General features: G+C 43.7%; 2 protein-coding genes across 2 annotated transcripts; one reads left to right on the plus strand and one right to left on the minus strand.

Annotated features, from left to right (window-relative positions):
• Nucleotides 1-11,310: 11,310 nt before the first annotated feature.
• Nucleotides 11,311-12,290, plus strand: LOC308246282 (olfactory receptor 6V1-like; the record flags this gene model as incomplete). Its single annotated transcript, XM_080664315.1, has 1 exon — nt 11,311-12,290. Exon 1 carries the CDS (start codon nt 11,349-11,351, stop codon nt 12,288-12,290), a length of 942 nt encoding a protein of 313 aa, XP_080520441.1. The 5' UTR covers nt 11,311-11,348.
• A 10,452-nt stretch (nt 12,291-22,742) lies between these two features.
• LOC308246270 (olfactory receptor 6V1-like) lies at nt 22,743-23,690 on the minus strand (the record flags this gene model as incomplete). The annotated part of the gene is made up of 1 exon (XM_080664306.1): nt 22,743-23,690. One exon carries the CDS (start codon nt 23,688-23,690, stop codon nt 22,743-22,745), a length of 948 nt encoding a protein of 315 aa, XP_080520432.1.
• Between the last annotated feature and the right edge of the window lie 355 nt (nt 23,691-24,045).

Consider the following 24,045-nt stretch of genomic DNA (forward strand, 5'->3'; position numbering starts at 1 on the left):
TCAGCTTTCCCTTGCCTCAATCCATATTAGTTGGTGTTGTAGTTTGTATTAATCCCCAGGCACTTGTTGCTGACATTTGCCGGGATTAGTGATTGTTCTATTGGAGTTTTATCCCCAATATATATAGTCTGTTCCCCTTTCTCTCTTAGTCAATTTCTTGTCTCTTACTTTTTTTTTTTCTCTTTACTTTCCCTTTTCCCAATTTCATTTTCACACTCCTTTTTTCTTTTTTTCTTTCTTTCTTTCTTTTTTCCTCTTCTTCTTTCTCTCCTATCACCTAATTTGCCTTTCTCTGGTGGTCACCTTTATTGGAGGTTATTAATATCGTGAATACATTTCTGTTCAGTGCCTTGTGAGTTGTACCTGGTAGTGCTGTATTTTGTGCCTTTAAATCAACCCAGGAGAGAGAGAACTACATAACCAGACACCCAGAGAAGAGAGACCATGGGGAGACAAAGAAGCAGCCCGCATATGAAAGAAAAGCAGGCATCACCAGAAAAGGAAGTAAACGAAATGGAGGCAAGCAACCTTCCAGAAAAAGAATTCAGAGAAATGGTCATAAGGTGGCTGAAAAGAATGGAAGACAAATTCGACAATATGAGCAAGAACCAAGAGGAAATGAAGAAGAACCAAGAAGAAATGAAAAATGACATCGCTGCTGTAAAGAACTCAATAGAAAGCATCAAGAGTAGACTAGAAGAAGCAGAGGACCGCATCAGTGAGCTAGAAGACAAGATGGAAAAAAATACCCAAGAAAAGCAACTTCTAGAAAAAAAAATTAAAAGGCAGGAGGAGAGTCTAAGGGAACTTTGGGACAACACGAAACAAAACAACATCCGCATAATAGGGGTTCCAGAAGGAAAGGAAGCTGAGCAAGGAATAGAAAACCTCTTTGAAGAAATAATGACAGAAAATTTCCCAGATATAGGGAAGAAAAAACCCACACAAATCCAAGAAGCTCACAGAGTCCCAAGCAAAATGAACCCCAAAAGACCGACACCAAGGCACATTATAATTAAATTGGCAAACACCAACGACAAAGTAAGAATCTTAAAAGCAGCAAGAGAGAGACAGAAAGTTACATACAAAGGAACCCCCATCAGACTAGCAACTGATTTCTCAACAGAAACTCATCAGGCCAGAAGGGAATGGAATGAAATATACAAAGTCATGCAAAGGAAGGGGCTGAATCCAAGAATACTGTACCCAGCAAGGCTGTCAATCAAAATTGAAGGTGAAATCAGGAGCTTCACAGACAAAAAAGGACTAAGGGAATTTATTACCACCAAACCAGCAATGCAAGAAATGCTAAAGGGTCTACTGTAAAAAAAAAAAAGAAAGAAAGAAAGAAACAGGAAGCGAAGAAGTAACACAGGGGTAAAGAATAGGAATGGCGACAAATAAGTACCTATCAATAATAACTTTAAATGTAAATGGATTAAATGCCCCAATCAAAAGACATAGGGTAACAGATTGGATAAGAAAACACGACCCATATATCTGCTGTCTACAAGAAACCCACCTCAGAAAAAAAGACGCACACAGACTGAGGGTGAAGGGATGGAAAAAGGTTTTCCAGGCAAATGGAACTGAAAAAAAAGCTGGGGTAGCAATACTTATTTCTGACAAATTAGATCTCAAACTGAAGGACATAACAAGAGATAAGGAAGGCCATTTCATAATACTAAAGGGAGCAATCCAACAAGAAGAAATAACTCTGGTAAACATATATGCACCCAATACAGGAGCACCCAAATACATAAAAAAACTCCTGGAAGATATCAAGGGAGACATTGACAGCAATACAATCATAGTAGGAGACTTTAATACCCCACTATCACCATTGGACAAATCCTCTAAACAAAACATCAGCAAAGAAACATCAATCCTAAATGACTCACTAGACCAGATGGAATTAATTGACATCTTCAGAACATTTCACCCCAAAGCCACAGAATATACATTCTTCTCAAGCGCACATGGGTCATTTTCAAAGATAGACCATATGTTGGGACATAGGCAAAGTCTCTTCAAATTCAAGAAGATAGAAATCATATCAAGCATCTTCTCAGACCACAGTGGCATAAAACTGGAAATCAACTACAATAAAAACAACCCAAAGAAATCAAACACATGGAGACTAAACAGCATGCTATTAAACCATGACTGGGTTACCAGAGAGATCAAAGAAGAAATAAAAAACATCATGACAACAAATGACAATGAAAACACTACAATCCAAAATCTATGGGACACAGCGAAAGCAGTCTTGAGAGGGAAGTTCATAGCTCTACAAGCCTACTGCAAAAAACAAGAAACAGGGGTAATAAATTACCTAACCCAACAACTCAAAGAGTTAGAAAAAGAGCAACAAGAAAAGCCCAGTGTAAGCAGAAGGAAGGAAATAATAAAGATCAGAGCACAGATAAACCACATAGAGACCAAAGAAACAATACAAAAGATCAACAAAACCAAGAGCTGGTTCTTTGAAAGGATAAACAAGATTGATGAACCTCTAGCCAGGCTCACCAAGAAGCAAAGGGAGAGGACCCAAATAAACAAGATCAGAAATGAAAGAGGTGAAATAACAACAGATCCCGCCGAAATACAAAGGATTGTTAAAAAATACTACGAACAACTCTATTCCAACAAACTGGACAACCTGGAGGAAATGGACATATTCCTAGAAAAATATAACCTTCCAAAACTCAATCAGGAAGAATCTAAACAGCTCAACATGCCAGTAACTATGGAAGAAATTGAAGCAGTCATCAAAGAGCTTCCGGCAAACAAAAGCCCGGGGCCAGACGGCTTCACAGGAGAGTTCTACCAAACATTCAAGGAAGAACTAAAACCTATCCTTCTCAGACTATTCCAAAAAATTCAAGAGGAAGGAACACTTCCCAGCTCCTTCTATGAAGCCAGCATCACCCTAATACAAAAACCAGATAAAGACAACACAATGAAGGAGAATTACAGGCCAATATCTCTCATGAATGTAGATGCCAAAATCCTCAATAAAATTCTAGCAAATAGGATCCAGCAGTACATCAGAAAGATCATACACCATGACCAAGTAGGATTTATCCCAGGAATGCAAGGATGGTTCAATATCCGCAAATCAATAAATGTGATACATCACATAAACAAATTGAGAGATAAAAATCACATAGTCATATCAATTGATGCAGAAAAAGCATTTGACAAAATCCAACACCCTTTCTTGATAAAAACTCTCAACAAGGTGGGAATAGAAGGATCATACCTCAACATAATAAAAGCTATATATGATAAACCCACAGCTAACATCATACTCAATGGGCAAAAACTAAAACCATTTCCCCTAAGAACAGGAACAAGACAGGGATGCCCACTCTCACCACTCCTGTTTGACATAGTACTGGAAGTATTAGCCACTGCAATTAGACAAGAAGAAGAAATAAAAGGCATCCAAATTGGAAAAGAAGAAGTAAAGCTGTCCTTATTTGCAGATGACATGATATTGTACATAAAAAACCCGAAAGACTCCATCAAAAAACTAACAGACTTAATAAATGAATTCGGCAATGTAGCAGGATACAAAATTAACACCAAGAAATCTATGGCATTTCTATACACCAACAATGAACTTACAGAAAGAGAGACTAAAAAAGCAATCCCATTTTCCATCGCACCAAAAAAATTAAGATACTTAGGAATAAACCTAACCAAGGAGGTAAAAGACCTATATGCGGAAAACTACAGGACACTGAAAAAAGAGATAGAGGAAGATGTAAACAGATGGAAGAACATACCATGTTCATGGATTGGTAGAATCAACATCATTAAAATGTCCATACTACCCAAAGCAATCTATAGATTCAATGCACTCCCCATTAAAATACCAACGGCGTATTTCACAGACCTAGAAAGAACTCTCCAAAAATTCATCTGGAATAAAAAAAGACCCCGAATAGCCACAGCAATCCTGAGAAAGAAGAATAAAGTAGGAGGGATCTCAATACCAGATTTCAAGCTGTATTACAAAGCCACTGTCCTCAAAACAGCCTGGTACTGGCACAAGAACAGACATATAGATCAATGGAACAGAATAGAGAATCCAGATATCGACCCAAACCAATATGCGCATTTAATATTTGACAAAGGAGGCATGAGCATACAATGGAGTCAAGACAGTCTCTTTAATAAATGGTGTTGGGAAAATTGGACAGATACATGCAAAAAAATGAAACTAGATCACCAACTTACACCATACACAAAAATAAACTCAAAATGGGTACAGGACTTAAATATAAGACGGGAAACCATAAAAATACTAGAGGAATCCACAGGCAGCAAAATCTCAGACATATGCCAAAAGAACTTTTTCAGTGATACTGCCCCTAGGGTAATGGAAGCCAAACAGAAAATAAACAAATGGGACTACATCAAAATAAAAAGCTTTTGCACAGCAAAAGAAACCATCAACAAAACAACAAGAAACCCCACTGTATGGGAGAACATATTTGCAAATGGTATCACTGATAAAGGTTTAATTTCCAACATCTACAGGCAGCTTATACAACTTAATAAAAGGAAGATAAGTGATCCAATAAAAAAATGGGCAACGGACCTAAATAGAAGCTTTTCGAAAGAAGACAGAAGGAAGGCCAAGAGACACATGAAAACATGCTCAAAGTCACTAATTATCCGAGAGATGCAAATCAAAACAACAATGCGATACCATCTCACACCTGTCAGAATGGCTATCATCAACAAATCAACAAACGACAAGTGTTGGCGAGGATGCGGAGAAAAAGGAACCCTCGTGCACTGCTGGTGGGAATGCAGACTGGTGCAGCCACTGTGGAGAACAGTATGGAGTTTCCTCAAAAAACTGAAAATGGAACTCCCATTTGACCCAGTAATCCCACTCCTAGGAATATATCCTAAGAAACCAGAAACACCAATCAGAAAGGATATATGCACCCCTATGTTCATAGCAGCACAATTTACAATAGCTAAGATTTGGAAACAGCCTAGGTGCCCATCAGCAGATGACTGGATCAGAAAACTATGGTACATCTACACAATGGAATACTATGCTGCCGTAAAAAAGAAGGAATTACTACCATTTGTAGGCACTTGGATGGAATTAGAGAACATTATGCTAAGTGAAATAAGCCAGTCAATGAAAGAAAAATACCACATGATCCCACTCATTTGGGGATAATGAAAAACATTATAAACTGATGAACAAAAAGATAGTTACAGAGGCAGTAAAGCATCAAACAGACTGTCAAATTACAGTGGTAAGGTTAGGGAGAGGTGGGGGAAATAAGAGATCAACTGAAGGACTTATATGCATGTATATAAGAGTAACCAACGGATGCAAAACATTGGGGGGTGAGGGCATATATGGGAGTGGGGTGGGGGTCGGGGGCAATGATAAGATATGTACACATATAATACCTTAATAAAAATTTGAAAAAAAATAAATAAATAAAAAAAAAAATAAAATAAAAAAAAAAAAAAAAAAAAAAAAAAAAAAAAAAAGATGACATGAGGTCTCTCCTCTGATCCACACTTCTCACTGCCCTTTGGGTAAAGCCCCAAGACCTGCAAGGCCTGCATGGCTTCTAGAAATGCTGTTCCCAAATGTCATCCTCTATTGCTTGCTGCCCAGAAACACTGACATTCTTGCAGACTTCTCTGGTGGGCATTCTTGCACACGGTTCACTTCTCAGTGCACATTCCATTCCCACCTGCTATGCCTAGTGAATGCCAGATGTCACTCATGATCACTCTTTAGAGGCTTTTGCTAACCTTCGCAGACAAACTCAGTTTCCCTGCCAGCTGCCCTCCAAACACCCTGTAGTAGATGCTGTGTGCATTGCCGAGACCCCCTTCAGGACCCAGGTTTTCTTTCCCCTGGCTCACAGCTGAAGTTATCCCCAGAAATTGCACTCAGAGAGAAATTCCTCCCTCTACCCAGAGACTGTAGCCCTTCCCCTAAGGCAGCCCATACCCAGTGGCCTGTAGATGCAAATGTCCAGCCCCCGAGTTTTCATTAGGGACACGAGTCAGGGCAACCTGTCAGGGCCATCATAGCTCCAGAGCTCCAGGAGCCCCTGGCACAACCCATCACAGCACAACTCCACCTCCGCCCAGAACCTTCTCCTCCTCCACAGGAATTGTCCCAAGGATCACTCTCAGACCCAAGATAACCTAATCGTTCCTTTCTCAGACGATTCACTGCTTGTAATTATGTGTGTGTGTGTGTGTGTGTGCGTGCGCGCGCATTTGTACATGTCTGTGCTTATATGTGCATTGTATACACATTTTCATTTCATATGGTGACAACCATCTTCCTCAAATATGCTCCATCAGGGAAGAGACCATGTCCAATGCTATATTTTCAGCATAGTTTCTGAAAAAAATCACTGTTGTTCAAAAAAATATTCTTGTTAAATTTCCTGTTCTTTAATTTTAATAAGGTTGACATCTTCATATTTTTAAAATTTCTTTATATTTCTCTTCAGGGAACTTATTGGTTTGCAAGAGAACTTGTCCCCCAAAACAACATACATACTTTAACAGCTGATAGCTCAATTTTGAAAAGGAAATGTATTGTAATAAAACGATGCCTTGATAATTTTTCAAATTGTTTTCTACATTTTGGGGGAACACCCTATATATAAATCAAGCAAGGCTTTACTTCATGTTTTTATTTTTATATCTTTCTATACATAAATATTTCTTCCTTACATAAATTTTACAGTCTTAGCATCTTGGGACCTGCATTTTCCTGAGAAGAGCCCATGTTCATATTCCAACGTCATTACAAAAGAAAAAAAAAAATCTACTTGTTAGTTTCTACATTTAAGTCCATTTGAACCATGTGAAATTAATTTTTTTGAAAGCATATGTTGTAAATCTAGGGTTATGCTGTTTTCAGATATTTTGTGAATGCAAAAAATATCTCTGGAATAAAGGCAAAGAAGAGATGAAGGAAGGGAGAATGAGACAGAGATTGAGAAAAAGAGGAGGAGAAGGAAGAAAGAGAGAGAAGAACCAGCTTAGAGAAATGTCAGGGTAAAAAATGCCTTTTCTCCCTTGGCTGGAGCAGGGAGAGTGCCATATCTCGGAGTGGGAGAACAAGAGATTGGAAAGACTAGTTATACTAACAAGGGCCAGAAAATGTCAGAGATAGAAAAAATATGTCCTCCACAGCTTATTTACATACGATGAGCCTGACACCCAGACAGAGTGGCTGCCAAAGGTCACACAGTAATTTACTAGGGCCCCTGACTCCTAGCTCAGTGTTCTGACCAGAAAAGCAGAAAGAGCTGCTTGCAGCAGGGAACCATGCACAGTTGGCCGGAGGGATCCTACAAACTCTGAGATTCTAAGACTCAAAAAAATATACTTTTAAAGATCACACTGTCCATGAAGTTCTCATAATCAAAGACAAAAATTTGGAGCTGAATAAAGTGCATTCTGGCACAAAGTAGGTGCTCAATAACTACCTATCAATGAATATGGATTCTCCTTATCAATAACAATAATTAAGTGCCCCTCTTTGATTACTCCGTGAGCTTAAGTCAGTGGCTCATGACAATCTCAGTGTCTAGGATGGTTGAGCGAGTGCCAAGGGGAGTTAGCCCCATGGTGGGTTAGCAGAGGGAACTTAACAGCCGAGAACCTTGAAGCATCAGGCTCTCATCCAACCTGTAATATTGGGTTAGGTGATCCAAGAGGCCAGCAGGCAGGTAGAATAATGGTGCTCCAAAGCTGTCCATGCCTGGCTCCTGAGAATTTGTAATATTACTTGGCAATAAAGACTTTGCAGATCTGATTAAGGACCCTGAGATGAGCAGATTATCCTGAATGCCCCAGGTGGCCAGCATGGAGATCCATAGAAGTGAAAACCTTTCCCAGCTAAGGTGAGTGTCAGAGGGAGATTCCATGATCAGAGAAGAGTCAGAGACATGCAGTGTTGCTGGCTTTGGAGATGCTAGAAGGGAACCATGATCCAAAGAACGTGGGCAACCTCTAGTCCCTGGACAAAGCAAGGAGCCCGCAGAGTGGATCACAGCCCTGGTGACACCATGATTTTAGCCCACTCAGGCCTGTGTCAAACTCTGGCCTGTAGGGTTTGTGAGATAATAAATGGGTAGTGTTTAAGCCACCACACTTGTGGCAGCATTGAGATCCACAGAAGCAATAGCATTTTGTAGCATTTACTTTGCTACAGAAGCAATAGGACACTAATGCAGTCATGAAAGCCCACACCCAGCCACACACTTGTCTCAATTCTCAAGATGTCCTGCCTCCAACTCTGCTTTGAACAGCCCTCCTTCTGCCGGCCTGAGCTCTCTAGTAGTAATACGCTGCTTTCTACCATTATCCCCCATTTTTGTCCTGAATGACCTAAAATCTTCTTTGAGATCAATGGCTGCATCACAAAAACCCAGCTAAAGTTTCAGGACCTACAGAGAGATTGCCTGGCCAATCTTGACCAACCCTTGTGGGTTTTGAACCCAGAATCCATTTGCACTGTCTTCATTGGAAACATTTTAATTGATATCACTTTGTCATTATTTCTGTCTGTGGGTGTGGGTGGGGCTATGTGGGTGGCATCCATAAAGACTGAGCTTTGAGAAAAAGAACTATGACTCAGAGTTGACTGGGGAGCCCAGTCGTCTACCATCATGCGTTCACCTTCATCCCCAAGGTTTGCATCTTCTCAAAGGAGCCAGAGACAAGCCCTTCTGTCTGGACAGTTCCCAAGATGTGTCTATCAGGGGGCCCTATCTCTGAAAGGAAGATGTCTCCTCCTAAGTTAAGTGTTTCAATTCCCAAGTTGTAGAGATGACACTGGAGAATTCAGACAAGAAGCTGCTATGGCCCAGGGAGGGAGACATGGCCTCCCTTGGATCTGGGAGGGAGACAAAAATCTCTGATTGGAAACTCTGGATCTAACCCTGGTCATGCACCTCAACTGCCATCATCTTAATCCAGCTGGGAAATTCCTTTGTGCCTTTCTCATCTCATTTTACTTCAGAAATTCTAGGAGGAAGGAAAGGGCCAGGATACAGGCACTGCCATGGGACCAATCCTAAGCCATCAGCTGCTTAGGTGTATCTAGGTCTCTAACCCTTTCTTCATTCAGATATTTTTCTCAAATGTTACTTCCTCAGAACAAACTTCTCATTAATCTAAGCAGTAACACCAGTGTCTCATAATCCCCTGAGGACCCCTTGGTTTCCCATCATGCCCATGGAGATCACTCTGCTGGAGTCTAAGTTCCCATCCAGCAGAAGGTCAGCTCTAAACCTCATCAAGAAACCAAGGGCCTGGAGACAGTGAATAGGGAGAACCAAGAACACTCATGCTTGGGAGAGACGAGACAGAAACAGCATCTTTACTCTCTGGTCTCCAAAAGGACTCCTTTCACACATTCCAGCCCCTGGACTTGGAGACACAGGGTAAACCTTTATTTAAGATGTCAGCATAAGGTTTGGAGATGTCACCCACCCAGAAGTGCCAACTGTTCCAGCTGTGCAGAAGCCTCAGTACATCCCTGCCAGCTGCAACACCAGTACATCCCTGCCAGCTGCAATACCCTGCCAACAGCAATGGACCACATATTTCATGTTGTTCATGTCACAGAGTGGACCCATTAGGCAAGAATCTCTAGACATGATTTCTTAATGCGAGCCGCTCTAGAAGGAGACACTGCTTAGCGACTAAGGTAAGTGACTTAGAGTTGCATATGGGACAAGCTCTGTAGCACAGACATAAGGGTGGGCTTGAATTTCATCAGGGCTGGGTATATATTTTAGACCTCATGTAAAGTTTTGTCAGTGAGATGGGTACAAAACTGGTGGGAGGAAAAATCCTCTTCTTTAAATTGGAATTCCATTGCTGGTGCTCAGGACATAGCCTCAGGTGCAGCCTTTATGGGCCAGAGAGAAGGCCAGAGTATACCTATACACAGTACTGATTTTTTTTTTTTTTTGGACAATTGGCAGTTTTTAAAAGTATCCTTTCAGTGACCTAAAATTCCAATGAACATCATAAAGCTGTGGAAATATTTACACACACACACACTTCACACACATGTTGGCCCCAAAGAAGGTGGAGAGATGATGGGCCAAGGCAATATGAGTTCACTGGCAGCTGTAACAAGATCAATGAGAACAATGACAAGAGCTGCTTGTTGAGCCCCTAGCATGTGCTGTCACTATACCGAGTAGTTCACTCATTTAATCTTTGCAGCAGCCCTGGAAGCTAGTACTATTATTAGCTTCATTTTATAGCTGAGTAAATAAAGGTCCAGACAGGGAAGTTTTAGAGGGGAGCAGACTGATATTCCACAACAAGCAAGTGTCACACCAGAATTCAAGCACAGTCCAAGGTCATGCCTCCACCAACCATGCGAGAGTGAGGGGAGTCAGGAAGGCACAGGGAAGACTGCAGCAACAAAGCAGCACCATTGGGCAGAATGCTGATGACCTTCCAGTTGCTGGCAGAGCAGTTGCCTGGTCCTGAGGCTTATCTCTGTGACCCGCTGTGTCCTTTCTGCTCTCTATCTTTGCAAATAATACTAGATCTCCCTAAAGAAATTTATTGACTCAAAACTGTGACTTTCCATTAATTGCATGATCCTAGTTGGAGCAATTTGCATGAGTGACAGTCCTCAACAGAGAGACAGCCCAGAAAGACTTGAAGGGACCCTTTTAAAAGGGGTTGGTGCACAGCTTCTGGGTCATGACACAGACCCCTACAATACACACACTCTAGACATACTAATTCTCTTTCTTTCCATGTTCCCTCTTCCCTGTCTTTTTCTTTTTCTGGTTTTTCCCTCTCACATATTTGCTCTTCCTATTTTTTCTCATTTGCCTTCTTCCTAAATGTCCATGACTGTTGCTGTGTTGTCTTCCTTTATTAATCTGCTCCTCTGTGTTTTTCTATCACCTTATCAATGCCTTCTTATGCTTTTACTTCTATGACTCCCTAACTCCCCTGATTCTCATACTCCCATGTTGTTATCTTTATCTTTCTCTCTCTGCCCTTCTGTTTATCACTGACCACCTACTTGCCTATTTCACCCTGTTCTCTTTCTCTATCTCTATCTTTGTTTCGGAATCAATGAATCTCTCTCTCTCCTTCTCTCCTTCTCTCTCTCTCTCTCTCTCTCTCTCTCTCTCTCTCTCTCTCTCATCTATCTATCATCTATCATCTATCTATCTATCTATCTATCTATCTATCTATCTATCATCTATCTATCTATCTATTGCTATCTCTGTCTCTCCATCTGTTCCTTGTTTTCTTTCCATGCAGGACCCAGCCCCTGGATCATGGCAAATCTGAGCCACCCTTCTGAATTTGTCCTCTTGAGCTTCTCATGTTTCGGTGACCTGCAGGTTCTGCTGTATGGACCCTTCCTCGTGCTTTATCTTCTTGCCTTCATGGGAAACATCATCATCATAGTCTCTGTCATAGCTGACACCCACCTGTGGACTCCCATGTACTTCTTCCTGGGCAATTTTTCCCTGCTGGAGATCTTGGTGACCACAACTACAGTGCCCAGGATGCTCTCAGACCTGCTGGTCCCCCACAAGGTCATTTCCTTCAGGAACTGCCTGGTCCAGTTCTACTTCTACTTTTCCCTGGGATCCACCTCCTTCCTCATCCTGTCAGACATGGCCCTTGACCGCTTTGTGGCCATCTGCCACCCACTACGCTATGGCACTTTGATGAGCTGGCCTGTGTGTGTCCGGCTGGCAGGGGCTGCCTGGGCAGCTCCTTTCCTCGCCATGGTGCCCACTGTCTTCTCCCGAGTTCATCTCAATTATTGCCATGGCAATGTCATTAACCACTTCTTCTGCGACAATGCACCTCTGCTGCAGCTATCCTGCTCAGACACCAGCCTGCTGGAATTCTGGGACTTCGTGATGGCCTTGGCCTTTGTCCTCAGCTCCTTTCTAGTGACCCTCCTCTCCTATGGCTACATTGTGAGCACTGTGCTGCGGGTCCCCTCTGCCAGTGGCCGTCAGAGGGCTTTCTCTACATGTGGGTCCCACCTCACCCTGGTTTTCATTGGCTACAGCAGCACCATCTTCCTATATGTCAGGCCTGACAAGGCACATTCTGTGGAAGTCAATAAGACTGTAGCCTTGGTGACGTCAGTCCTCACTCCCTTTCTGAACCCCTTTATCCTCACCCTCCGCAATGAGACATTCAAGGCTGTGCTATGCAGACAGATGCAGAGGCTAAAAGGCCTCCACAAGGCACTATAATGAGCCTGAGGGACCCAGCCAGGAGCTCTGTGAGGAGGCAGAGGACCAGCTGGGTGGGAAGAACTCTGTCAGGTTTCCTTAGATTTTCTCCCTCTGTGCCTCTGAATGACAACCATAGTGAGTCCCCAGTGCTCCCCTGTCTTTACCAAAGCTTTCATAGACCACCATGGGGGTGCTCCCTATACCCACTAGCAGCTGCAATAACTCTGAAAGTAGCCCGGAGTCTGGGGAGCCAGGAGTGGGGTTTTCAATACAAGAAAGTACATGGCTTTCTATTCAAGGAAAAGTAGCCAGGTCATGTTCTCTGATCAAGAGATATCAAGGCCAGTGTGTGTGTGTGTGTGTGTGTGTGTGTGTGTGTGTGTGTGTGTGTGTGTTATATTCCTGAAAGCCTATTCCCTTTGGAACTAAGCATTAGGTTCATCACTTTCCTCCCCCAGCTGAAAATCTTTAGATTTTCCAGTACAACTTGGTCCTCAGAATCACTGCATTCTCTTAGCTTTCATCTGTCCTGGATTTTTATAAAATAGCCCCAATTTAAAATATTCTGCCAAATTCTTTCTGCAAATACACTTTAATTTACCAAACTACATTTTGCAGTAAACTATGATGACTTCACTTATCAAGAAAGTACTACTAGCGCCACTTACTTTAAGACAACAAATCTACAAATTTATTGCAAATGTCAAGCTTTTTAAAAGTCTATTATGTGGAAATAAACAAGGCAGGGAACTTGGGCTCATTTGGTGGATACAGAGTGCCTAGCTTTGGAAACGTGACTCCCTTAGTGACCCCCTGGTTCTCATTATATGCTCTGGTGTCACCCCAGGCTAACCCCTTCCTATTTGAGGTGCCCTTTGCTCTGACTTTCTGAAAAGTTCATTTATTTCTTGCTAAGATGCTCCTCATCCAAAAGAGAGGTTCACCTTAGGTTGAAAACCTTGTCCCCTCCAATTACATATCAGAGCAGTGACTCTTGTGTTTGCTGTTGCACCAATGGATTTATTTTCTCTAATTATTCACTGCTCACCAGCTCAAAGAGTAAATATTTGTAGAATAAATGAAAAAAATGAAAAAATTAAAAATAATTCTTCTGATAATACATACCTTAGCTTTGTGTGTGTGCATGTATATAAATATACAGTATGTGTATTTTTTCACACTTTACAAACCATTCAACATATGTTTTCCATTCGTTTTTATCCTCAGAGTAATTCAATTAAATAAAGACACTGATCACTCACCATGAGCAATGCACTCCTCTTCAGCACTGGCCATTCAAGATAAAAGACATGTTGCCCGGCTGGTGTGGCTCAGTGGTTGAACGTCGAACTATGAACCATGAGATCACAGTTCGATTCCCAGTCAGGGCAAATGCCAGGATTGTGGTCTCGATCCCTAGTAGGGGGCATGCAGGAGGCACCCGATCAATGATTTTCTCTCATCATTGATGTTTCTATCTCTCTCTCCCTCTCCCTTTCTCTCTGTAATCAATAAAAAAAAAAAATTTAATGCTGATCAAAAAAAAGATAAAAGACATGTGGATTTTAACCTTAGGTTTCTCCATCCATGTGAGAGTGGAAATAGTACAGTTACTTGTAACACATCGTGATAAGGGGTTTTCCTACTAAGTGCCATGAGAGCCCAGAAGGGAAACACTGATTATTGGGCTGCAGCTCAGCAGTGTTTATGAACCACTAATGGATAAGTTTAAGAGGAAATAGAGATGAAAAAATAGTTGCTCAAATCAGTGGCCAAACTAACAGTAGAATCTGATTCCTCAATCTTATCACCTTTCCATGCTTGAACATTCTTCTTCTATCTGAATCAAAATTAGATTCTCTAAACATTGGAATCTCCAGGATCTGATGCCCCTAGACTCCTCTAGCCCCTTAATCATTGTATATCCATCAAGTTCCCATTCAGTTTATAGACTCACTAGTGGCCTGGTGCACAAAAATCATGCACATTAAAAGGGAATGAATTAGAGGAAGTATTTTAATATTGCTATTTGCCCTTTCTCTATAATATAAGTGTCAGAGATGAAAGAAAATTACTAAAATGTATATGAAAATTTTCCTCCTGTCAGAGTCTGGGGCACGCAGCGGGACAGAGTGAAGTCCCCGCTCACCCACATGCACCTCGAAATCACATGAGACCCAGACCCGGCTGGCCCCACCCCCATTGGGCAAGATCCAGACCCAGCTGGACCCAACCCCATCAAGCCCCGCTGGGTGGGGGTCACAGCCTCAGGTCTCCCGGCCCGGCGCTAGAGCAGGGGGTGAGGCCTGAGGTCCCCTGGCCCAGCACTGGGGCGGGGGGCACAGCCTGAGGGCCCCCAGCCCAGTGCTGGGGTGGGGGGCGCGGCCTGAGGTCCCCTGTCAAGTCCCACCAGACAGGGGGCACAGCCTCAGGTCCCCCACCCCAGCCCAGCACCGCTCAGCCTCAGATCCCTGCTGATCACTCATTACGGCTCCTTACAGGAACCCCGCCTCTGCTGTGGGTGCAGCCATTTTTTGTTACAGGAACCTTGCCTTCGCAGTGGGTGCAGCCATCTTGTGATGGCAAGACAGAGTGAGGGTCAATTTGCATATTACCTCTTTATTATATAGGATAATAGCAATAGTTCAAGTAACCAAATAACAGTAATTATATCCTATCTAATAAAAGAGTAATATGCAAATTAACCATCACTCCGCAACAAAAATGGCAACGCCCATAGCCACAAGATGGCGGCGCCCAGTCCTCTCAGCCCTGCCGGAGTCCCCCAGTCTCAGGGAGGGCTGCCGCTGAGAGCTGGCAGAGTAAGCGGCCTGGCGGAATGCTGCCCAGAGGCCCTCCTGACCCTTTATAAAAAACAAAAACAAATTCACTCCCCACAGCGCGATCCCCTCCCAGCGGCGGCAGCCTGGAGTCTCAGCCTGGGAGGGGCGTGCACCCCCATGGCGCAATCCCCTTCCAGCTGCGGCAGCCTGGGCTGGGGTCTCAGCCTGGGAGGGGCACGTACCCCCACGATGCGATCCCCTCCCAGCGGTGGCAGCCTGGGGTCTCAACCACTAAGTCACACCAGCAAGGCAGATATGGAGGAATCTTAAATGTTTCTTTTTTAAAAAAATATATTTTATTGATTTTTTACAGAGAGGAAGGGAAAGGAATAGAGAGCTAGAAACATCTATGAGAGAGAAACATCAATCAGCTGCCTCCTGCACACTCCCCACTGGGTATGTGCCCCCAACCAAGGTACATGCCCTGGACCGGAATGGAACCTGGGACCCTTGAGTCTGCAAGCCGATGCTTCATCCACTGAGCCAAACAAGTTAGGGCTGTCCAATATGTTAAAGAAAAAACCCTATCTAATAAAGAGGGAATATGCAGGGGAGGGCATTTGGGTGTGACTGGGTTGTCAGGGGAGGGCAGTTGGGGATGATTGGGCCAACAGGGGAGCAGTTAGGCATTGGTCAGGCTGGCAGGAGAGTGGTTAAGGGGTGATCAGGCTGGCAGGCAGAAGCAGTTAGGGGCAATCAGGCAGGCAGGCGAGCAGTTGGGAGCCAGCAATCCTGGATTGTGAAAGGGATGTCTGAGGGGTACCAGATTGGAGAGGGTGCAGGTTGGGCTGAGGGACAAACCCCGCACCCCCCCCACCGAGTGCTCAAATTTCATGCACCGGGCCTCTAATGTTTTATATCCTGACTTGAAAGAAACAAATACTATTTCTAAAACAACTACAGATTCAGTGTCACCTTTAAAGATTTGCATTTTGTCACAATAGTATCCACAAACATATGAAGGTTGGCAAATAACATGTATACATGAGAGAAATATTTTTATTTGGTCTATAAACAATGTTAATTGTATGATAGATTCACACTTTCTTTTTTATCAGGAGATAGGAACAATTGATCTAATTATTAGTTTACATAAGGTGATTTGATATTAGGTGATTGGACAAAAGGGAACAGTTTTCCCCAGAAGTAGCTTACATGGGAATATAATTGCTGGAGCCCAGGATGAGATTGTTTGTAACACCAGCGCTAACTTAAATATAGGTAGAATCAGTGGTGGGATTTCATGACTCCCCACCTTCCCACCCACCCTCCACTTGTCTGGCATTCCAGCCCCAGAGATGCAGTGCTCTAGTAAGCAATCATTAAAAGGGCAGGGTTTTGAATGGCTAACACAAGAATCTATTGTCACGCGTGTAGATCCTGGTGGGAATCAAAAAAATAGATTTATTACTTACAGGTGGGAGGACAAACAAATAGGGTATGAAAGTTCTGATGGGGGAAGATAAAAGAATCAAGACATTTTTTAAATATATTTTTATTGATTTCAGAGAGGAAGGGAGAGAGAGAGATAGAAACATCAATGATGAGAGAGAAGCATTGATTGGCTGCCTCCTGCACAGCCCCTACTGGGGCTCGAGCCTGCAACCGGGGCATGTGCCCTTGACCAGAATTGAACCCAGTACCCTTCAGTCCACAGGCCAATGCTCTATCCACTGAGCCAAACTGGCTAGGGCTCAAATAATTTTTCAAAACAAAGTCAGGTCTGGGTCCTGTAGTGACCCTGCATGCAGAAGTTTGATGAAGTGTTAACACCCCTCAAAGGCTAAGGTAGAAAATTTCACTGTTGCTGATAGAGGACCATATTCACATCAATTTAGTTCACCACTTCTCCTTTTTTGTCATTTGTTTTTTAGTTTTTATTGAATTTATTGGGGCAACATTGATTAAAATTATATAGGAAAGAGGTGAAGGGATTAAATAAAACAAAGTTTAGCAATTCTTTAAGCTTTAAATTTCCCAATATAAATATAATCCTTGCAATAAAACTTAACAAATATCGAAGAAAGGTGGTTGTGATCCAGTGGTCTGTTGGTAAATGTTTACCTACCAGCTATCCAGTTGTACTTTTGGCTGACTTCCAGCATTTGCCAATGTCAATGGCTTCCATACTCCAATCATGTCAAACTACCAACATGATAGCCCTGAACTTGGAGTTGGGAAGACATGCTCAGCAGCACACTATTATACAGTATTTACACTATCTATATATATAAAAAGCCAGCAACTGTGACAACCAGAATGAACAACAACCAGTTGCTATGACGCCCACTGTGGCTAGTGAACCAGCCTAATCAGGGGGTGGAGCCGGCCAGCCAAGCTCCTGCGGCCCCTCCCCCGAGCCTGCCCACCCTGATCAAACTCTTCCACTCCAATCAAGGGTGGGGCAGGCCAGCCAAATGCCCTCCAATTCCCCCTAACCCTTCCCCCAAGCCAGCCCTGCCCCTGATCAGCCGACTCCACCCCTGATCAGCCCGCCTTACCACAATAAGCCTGTAGTCCCTCCCCCTGGTCAGCCCCACCCCTGATCACCCTCCCACCCCAATAGGGGGCAGGGCCAGCTAGCCAACAACCCATGGCCCCTCCCCCATGCCACTGGCCCCCAATCGCCCCCCCCCCAACACCAATTGGGGGCAGGGTCTGCTGGCCAATCACCCACAACCCCTCCCCCTAGCTGGCCTAGCCCTGATTGGGCCTCAATCGGAGCAGGCCAGCTGGCCAACCTCCCGCCATCTCCTCCTCTTGACAGGCCCAGTCCCAGTCTGCCCCAATTGGGGCCAGGTTGGCTGGACCCCACCCATGCACGAATTCGTGCACTGGGCCTCTAGTCTTTATATATAAAAAGCCTGTGACCATAATGGCCATAATGACCATAACAACCAGTCACTATGACGCCCACTGTGGCCAGCAAACCAGCCAAATCAGGGGGTGGGGCCAGCCAGCCAACCTCTCAGCACCTCCCCCCTGCCAGCCTGCCCCTAATCAGACTCTACCACCCTGATCAAGGGCGGGGCTGGCTGGCCAAATGCCCCCTACCTTCCCTCCACCAGCCCTACTTCCAATCAGCCCGCCCCACCACAATAGGCCTGCAGCCCCTCCCCCCAGCTGGCCTGCCCCTGATCATACCCCCCACCCCAATAGGGGGTGGGGCTGGCTGGCCAACCTCCCGCCATCTCCTCCTCCCAACAGGCCCAGCCCCTATCTGCCCTGATTGGGGCCAGGGTGGCCAGACCCCACCCATGCACAAATTCGTGCACTGGGCCTCTAGTACTTATATAAGTGATACAAACAACACCATTGCATAGATAAAGGTAAAATATAGTAAAATAATTAGACATTTCAAGTTTTTATTATCTTTGTTTTTAGTAGACTCTCTTGAATTGTAAGTTTATTTTATTGATTTTAATAATGGCTATGTTTAATTCCTAAAAAATTAATAATCGGTTGTCAAGAGGGTTCAAGAACATGATGATAGCATCTGCCTATGGGTTTTCCCCCAGATCCTATCACCCATTCAAGGCAGCATCATTCATTCTCCTTCCCCTGAGTTAGATGTGTACCATGTCCTATGTAAGCAAACCTCGTGGAATTGTCCTTTAAGAGAATTATTTCTAAGCTCTTTCTGAACTTATTTAGGTCATTTTCAAAACTGAAAGCAATAAAAGTCCAGCACTGAAGGTAAATAAAGTACCTTTTGTGAATACAATATAATCACCTTAGCATACAAAGATTTTCACATGAGTGCCCAAGTACCCACCACAAGGTTTGTTGGAGTCAGATATGTCCTGAGATTTCAGTGAATGAAGCATCTTTCAGAGGACACTTACAAATCCCAAGAGTTAGATCTGCTTAGTGAAAACATCCATGACCACTCTCCAGAAAGTCCATTCATTAATTCCATTTCCCACCTTTTCATGCCCACACAGTGTATCATTTTTTATGTCTATACTATTTTACAAATTCAGTCTTCTCTCTCTGGAATTCACTTTTCCTCTTCTCAGCCTGTGAAGCTGCTCATCATATTTCAAAGCTCAACTCAAATGACACCATGTTTCAGAAGACCTTAAATTTAACCAAAGAGAATAAGGCACTTCCTCCCTGTGTTCCCAAAGTGCTTTGCATATAATGGTAACCAACACATAGTTTTGTCTTCCCACACTAAAAGCAAAGCTCCTCAAGTTAGGCACCATGACTTCCAAATCTTTGTATATTCTGTGCCTAGAACACAGTAGATGTTCAATAAATGCCAGAAATCTTTAGAGATTTGTAGATGAATTTGGAATATAAACACTTTGACCTACAACACAGAATGCCACCTTAATTGACAGTAATAGAAGTGTAGTAAACAAAGCACTAAAAGAAGGTATTCCACTGTACTCTGTCTTAGTCATCTGACCTAGTACCAGTTCTAAGACCCACATAAAAACAGGGACTAGAGGAAGCACTGTGGATGGTGAGAGGTCTAGAAATTGTTTAATGGCCACATCTCACCTGTAAATCTGAATATTTTGTAAGGGAATATGTAGCTTTCTTCATTTATTTTCTAGTCTGCCTGTGTAACTTAAAATTACAGAACTTAGACAGTGGGTGAATTTTACAGCGAGTCACACTGAGGCTGGACATAAGGGTTTCATCTTAAAAGTTAGAACTGTGCAGCAAAGAAATGGCCTGCTTCACAATTGTGAGTGTTCCATCTCTAGACTTGGTTCAAGCAGGGCCTCTGTGCCAACCTGAGATGTGTATTGTAGTGGGGATACCTGATCTGAGGAGATGCACCTGTATAACCCACATACAGCCTTGCAATTCCATGAGTCAATGACTTAGCCTCATGGAATTGCAAGGTTCCTGGGGAGACTTAGTTACAGCCCCTTTGACTTAGAACTAGAATTCCAAGGTTCCTTCCAGTGAGGTGGAAGATATGTTAAAATAATTTTCTGGATTATGTCTACCCAGGAGTCCCGTTTGACATTGAGGGTCCTTGTCACATCAAGACGAATGTGTGGAACCAAAACATCTCTAGGTCATGTCCACACAAGATTTTAACAGCAACTCAGAGGCTGAGCCATTGGCCAAATACTCTCAAGCAGTGTAAAGTTAGACTAGGATGAAAATCATGAGGCCTAAATCCTGGTCCCTGTTTCCAGAATTAAGACCTGGGATAGAAGTCATTAAGGAAGGGTGGCTGAATATTTTGTAAGGGGATATGTAGTTTTCTTCACTTGTTGGCAAATACATCCTCAGATTCCCTTTTCCAGTGCCCTTGGTGTCATTGACACTGAGACAAGGACTTTCTTACACAATTTCCTGAGTGCAAGTTCCACCAGCACATTATCTGAATCAGTGGTCCTCAAATATTGATGCAGGTGAATCACCCAGGGGCCCTTATAAAATGCAGACTCTATTTCAGTAGGTCTTGGGTGGGCCTGAGCTCTCAGGAAATGCCAGTGCTATTCCAAGGATCACACTTTGAATAGCAAGGGACCACAGGCAAGTTTGTTGAGAATGTGTACTTGTGTGATTCTGTTGTGATGAGTTGATTACTGTGGACACCCAAGGCAAGCTATACCTTCCCCAAGCTGACCAGTCAGATATTCCCCTTGAGAGAGAAGACTATGAAAAACAGGCAATAGGCTGCTCTAGGCAGTTGATTATTTTTAATTTTTTAAGAAGGGAATGTGTGCAGAGATGAGAGTAGCAGGAGGGAGTCTCTCAGGGGGAAAATCTGAGTGGATTTGTGTGCTGATTATTTTAGGGGGAGAAGGGAAAGAAAGTGTTTGCATATAAGAAAGAGATAATTGCTTTCCATTTAGTTCTTCAGTTTTTTCACAAAGTTTGTAAGGAGGGTAAGTAATTAGTCCCTTGGGAGGTGGAGGAGAGAAAGTTCTCAGGATGAAAAACTGTTTTCCCTGCTGGCCTTTACTACAGAATCAAAAGTATCTGCCCAGCCCTAACCGGTTTGGCTCAGTGTATAGAGCATTGGCCTGCGGACTCAAGGGTCACAGGTTCAATTCTGGTCAAGGGCATGTACCTTGGTTGCAGGCACATCCCCAGTAGTGGGTGTACAGGAGGCAGCTGATTGATGTTTCTCTCTCATTGATGTTTTTAACTCTCTCTCCCTCTCCCTTCCTCTCTGTAAAAAATCAATAAAATATGTTGGGGAAAAAAAAAGGATCTCCCCACTTTTGGAGAGGCCCACAAATAGGAACTTATCCAGTGGTAGGTTTTTTTGTTTTTATGTTTGTTTAAAAAAAAAAGTATTTTTAATTGGAGATTAAGCTACCTGGTAATAACAGGAGACTCAGGCCTCTAGGTTGTATATCCTGGGCCATTCTTCCCTTCCCATTATCTCCTTTATTCAAAGCTGTGCTATGTGGTGGGCCCATACTGTGACCTGTGGTTACCACACTGCATATTAGGACTAAGACCTCGCCTCTCAATCCTGGGAACAGAACTAGCTTCAGAAGTAAGCGGAAGCTGGCATCAACTCTGTCCTGTTTTGTTAATCCCAGCCCAGTCCAGGTTCAATGTGGTATAAGAAATCATACACCAGACTTGTTCCTGCTCCCATCATCTTCCCATAACTTCCCAACCACACACAGATTTTCAAGGAATATCTTCCCTCATCCTTCCTCCACCCCATTACACACACCACCAATCACACTCATTTCCTCCTTCTCATCTGGCTTCTATGGTCTCTGTCTTACTACTCAGGGCCCCTGGTAATCTACTGGCCATTCTGCTATCAGGAAACCTAACTTCAGAGGTCCTCCCCTGGGACATGGACCAAAGGACCTGTGGGAAAAGAAACTAGATCATTGCCAGTCTGGGGCAATGATCCAGCTTCCATTCTCTCTCAAGTACATGAGAAGGATAAAGGCTAGGTCTTGGGACTTGAACTTTCTGTGTAAGGGGCCTTGGAAAGTGACCCTCAGAGAGTCACTTCTGTTTAAAGAAGTTTTGAGGGGCCTGGATGGGGAAGTGGGCAGATAGCCTGGGAGTGAGTGATGTTTCAACCCCAGGTGCAATCCTAGAAAAGGCGATCCCAATGGAGGCACACAGTCTCTTCTGTTGGGGGGAGACCAGCCCTCTCCACTTTTCTTAGAGAAACTCTCACTTTCAGAAACCCATTCTAGACTCTGAAGTCAGTTCCTGAGAAAGAAACACATACAACTGAAAAAAAGTTGCACACAAAGAAATGTAAAGGAATGTAAATAAACTATAGAGCTGGACTGGGGAAGAGAGATTTCTAATAGCACATTTTATAATAATAGCCACATTTACTAAGCTCTTACTATGACCAAACCCCAGACTAAGAGCTTTATTTAGATTATCTCTTTAGTTGATATTATTGCAGTGTTTTCACTCCACAGCTCCCTCAAATTCATCCATTCCTTAACCATCTCAGGCTCACAGACACTTGTCTTTGAGACATTCAAATTATGTGAGTTCATTAGCTCTCTGTAGTGAGTGAGCAGAGACTTCTGGGAGGGAGAGGGAGCAGGAGAGAGTAAGAAAAAGGAGGTCAAGGAGCTCCAGTCCAGGCACTTAGATGTCCACTTGCAGTGGAAGGTCCTTATGCCTATGACTTACCAGGTACCTTCTGGTCTTCTTATCTGTGGGCTGCTGGGTCTCTGAAGAGGATCCTTTTGGTCATATCTTCAATGACCTCCTTGACCTTCTCATTTCGGAAAGTGAAGATGAAGGGATTGAGGAAAGGAGTCACCACTGCAGTCATCAGGGCCACCACCTTGTTGAGGTGTGTGGAGTGGTCCTTGCCTGGCCTCACATAGATAAAGATGGCACTACCATAGCCCAGAACCACCACAGTGAGGTGGGAGGCACAGGTGGAGAAGGCCTTCTGGCGCCCAGAGGACGAGGGGATGTGCAGGACTGCAGCCACAATGAGGACATAGGAGACCACAATAAGCAGCATGGTGGCCAGCACAAAGAGCAAGGACAGAAAGAAATCCATGAACTCGATGTGGCGAGTGTCAGAGCAGGACAGCTTGAGAAGTGGGGCAGAGTCACAGAAGTAGTGGTCGATGACATTAGGGCCGCAGAACCAGAGCTGTGTTTTCTGCAGGGTGGGGGAGACAATGGAGAGGAACCCAACCACCCAACAGACCACCACCAGCTTCACACAAACTGAACTGCTCATGATGGTTGGGTAGTGCAGAGGGCGGCAGATGGCCACGTAGCGATCGAAGGCCATGACTGTGAGGATCAGGAAGTTGGTGGAGCCCAAGGAGAAGTAAAAGAAAGACTGGGTCAGGCATTCAGCCAAGGACATGGTCTTATGAGTGGACAGCAGGTCTGCCAGCATCCTAGGAATCACAGTGGAAGTGACCAGCACCTCCATGAAGGAGAAGTTGCAGAGGAAGAAGTACATGGGTGAGTGGAGGCGGGAATCAAGGCATGTGAGGGTGATAATGGTCAGGTTCCCCAGTAATGTCAGCACATATATCCATAGGATGAAAGCAAACAAGAGGATCTGGAATTCATGGAGATGAGAAAATCCCAGGAGTACAAATTCCCTGACGACGCTGAAGTTACTCATTGCACTTGACACCAGTTCTCTATACCATCTGTGAAAAGCCAGGAAATAGTGGGAAATTGCCATCAGCCTCTCTCTTGACCTTGCTCCCTGAAGGCTGCCCCTGCTCCCCAAGCATGCTAGCCTATAAGCATGGTTAATCTCAGTGTCCAGAAGACATTCCCAAAGGGTAGAAGTTCCCAAAGGGCAAGGACAACAATGGTGTCTAATTTCTTATACCTGTTTCTGATAAGCAGGTCTAGGAGTTAGCATTTCCACATTATCACTATTCCTAAACTTTCCTCTATTATATTCCATCATTCATTATTTCATGCAACACATTTCTTAAGTTCCAACTCCATGTAGGACATTTGGTGGT

Source organism: Plecotus auritus (assembly GCF_963455305.1).
Source record: "Plecotus auritus genome assembly, chromosome: 4".
Classification (NCBI taxonomy): domain Eukaryota; kingdom Metazoa; phylum Chordata; class Mammalia; order Chiroptera; family Vespertilionidae; genus Plecotus; species Plecotus auritus.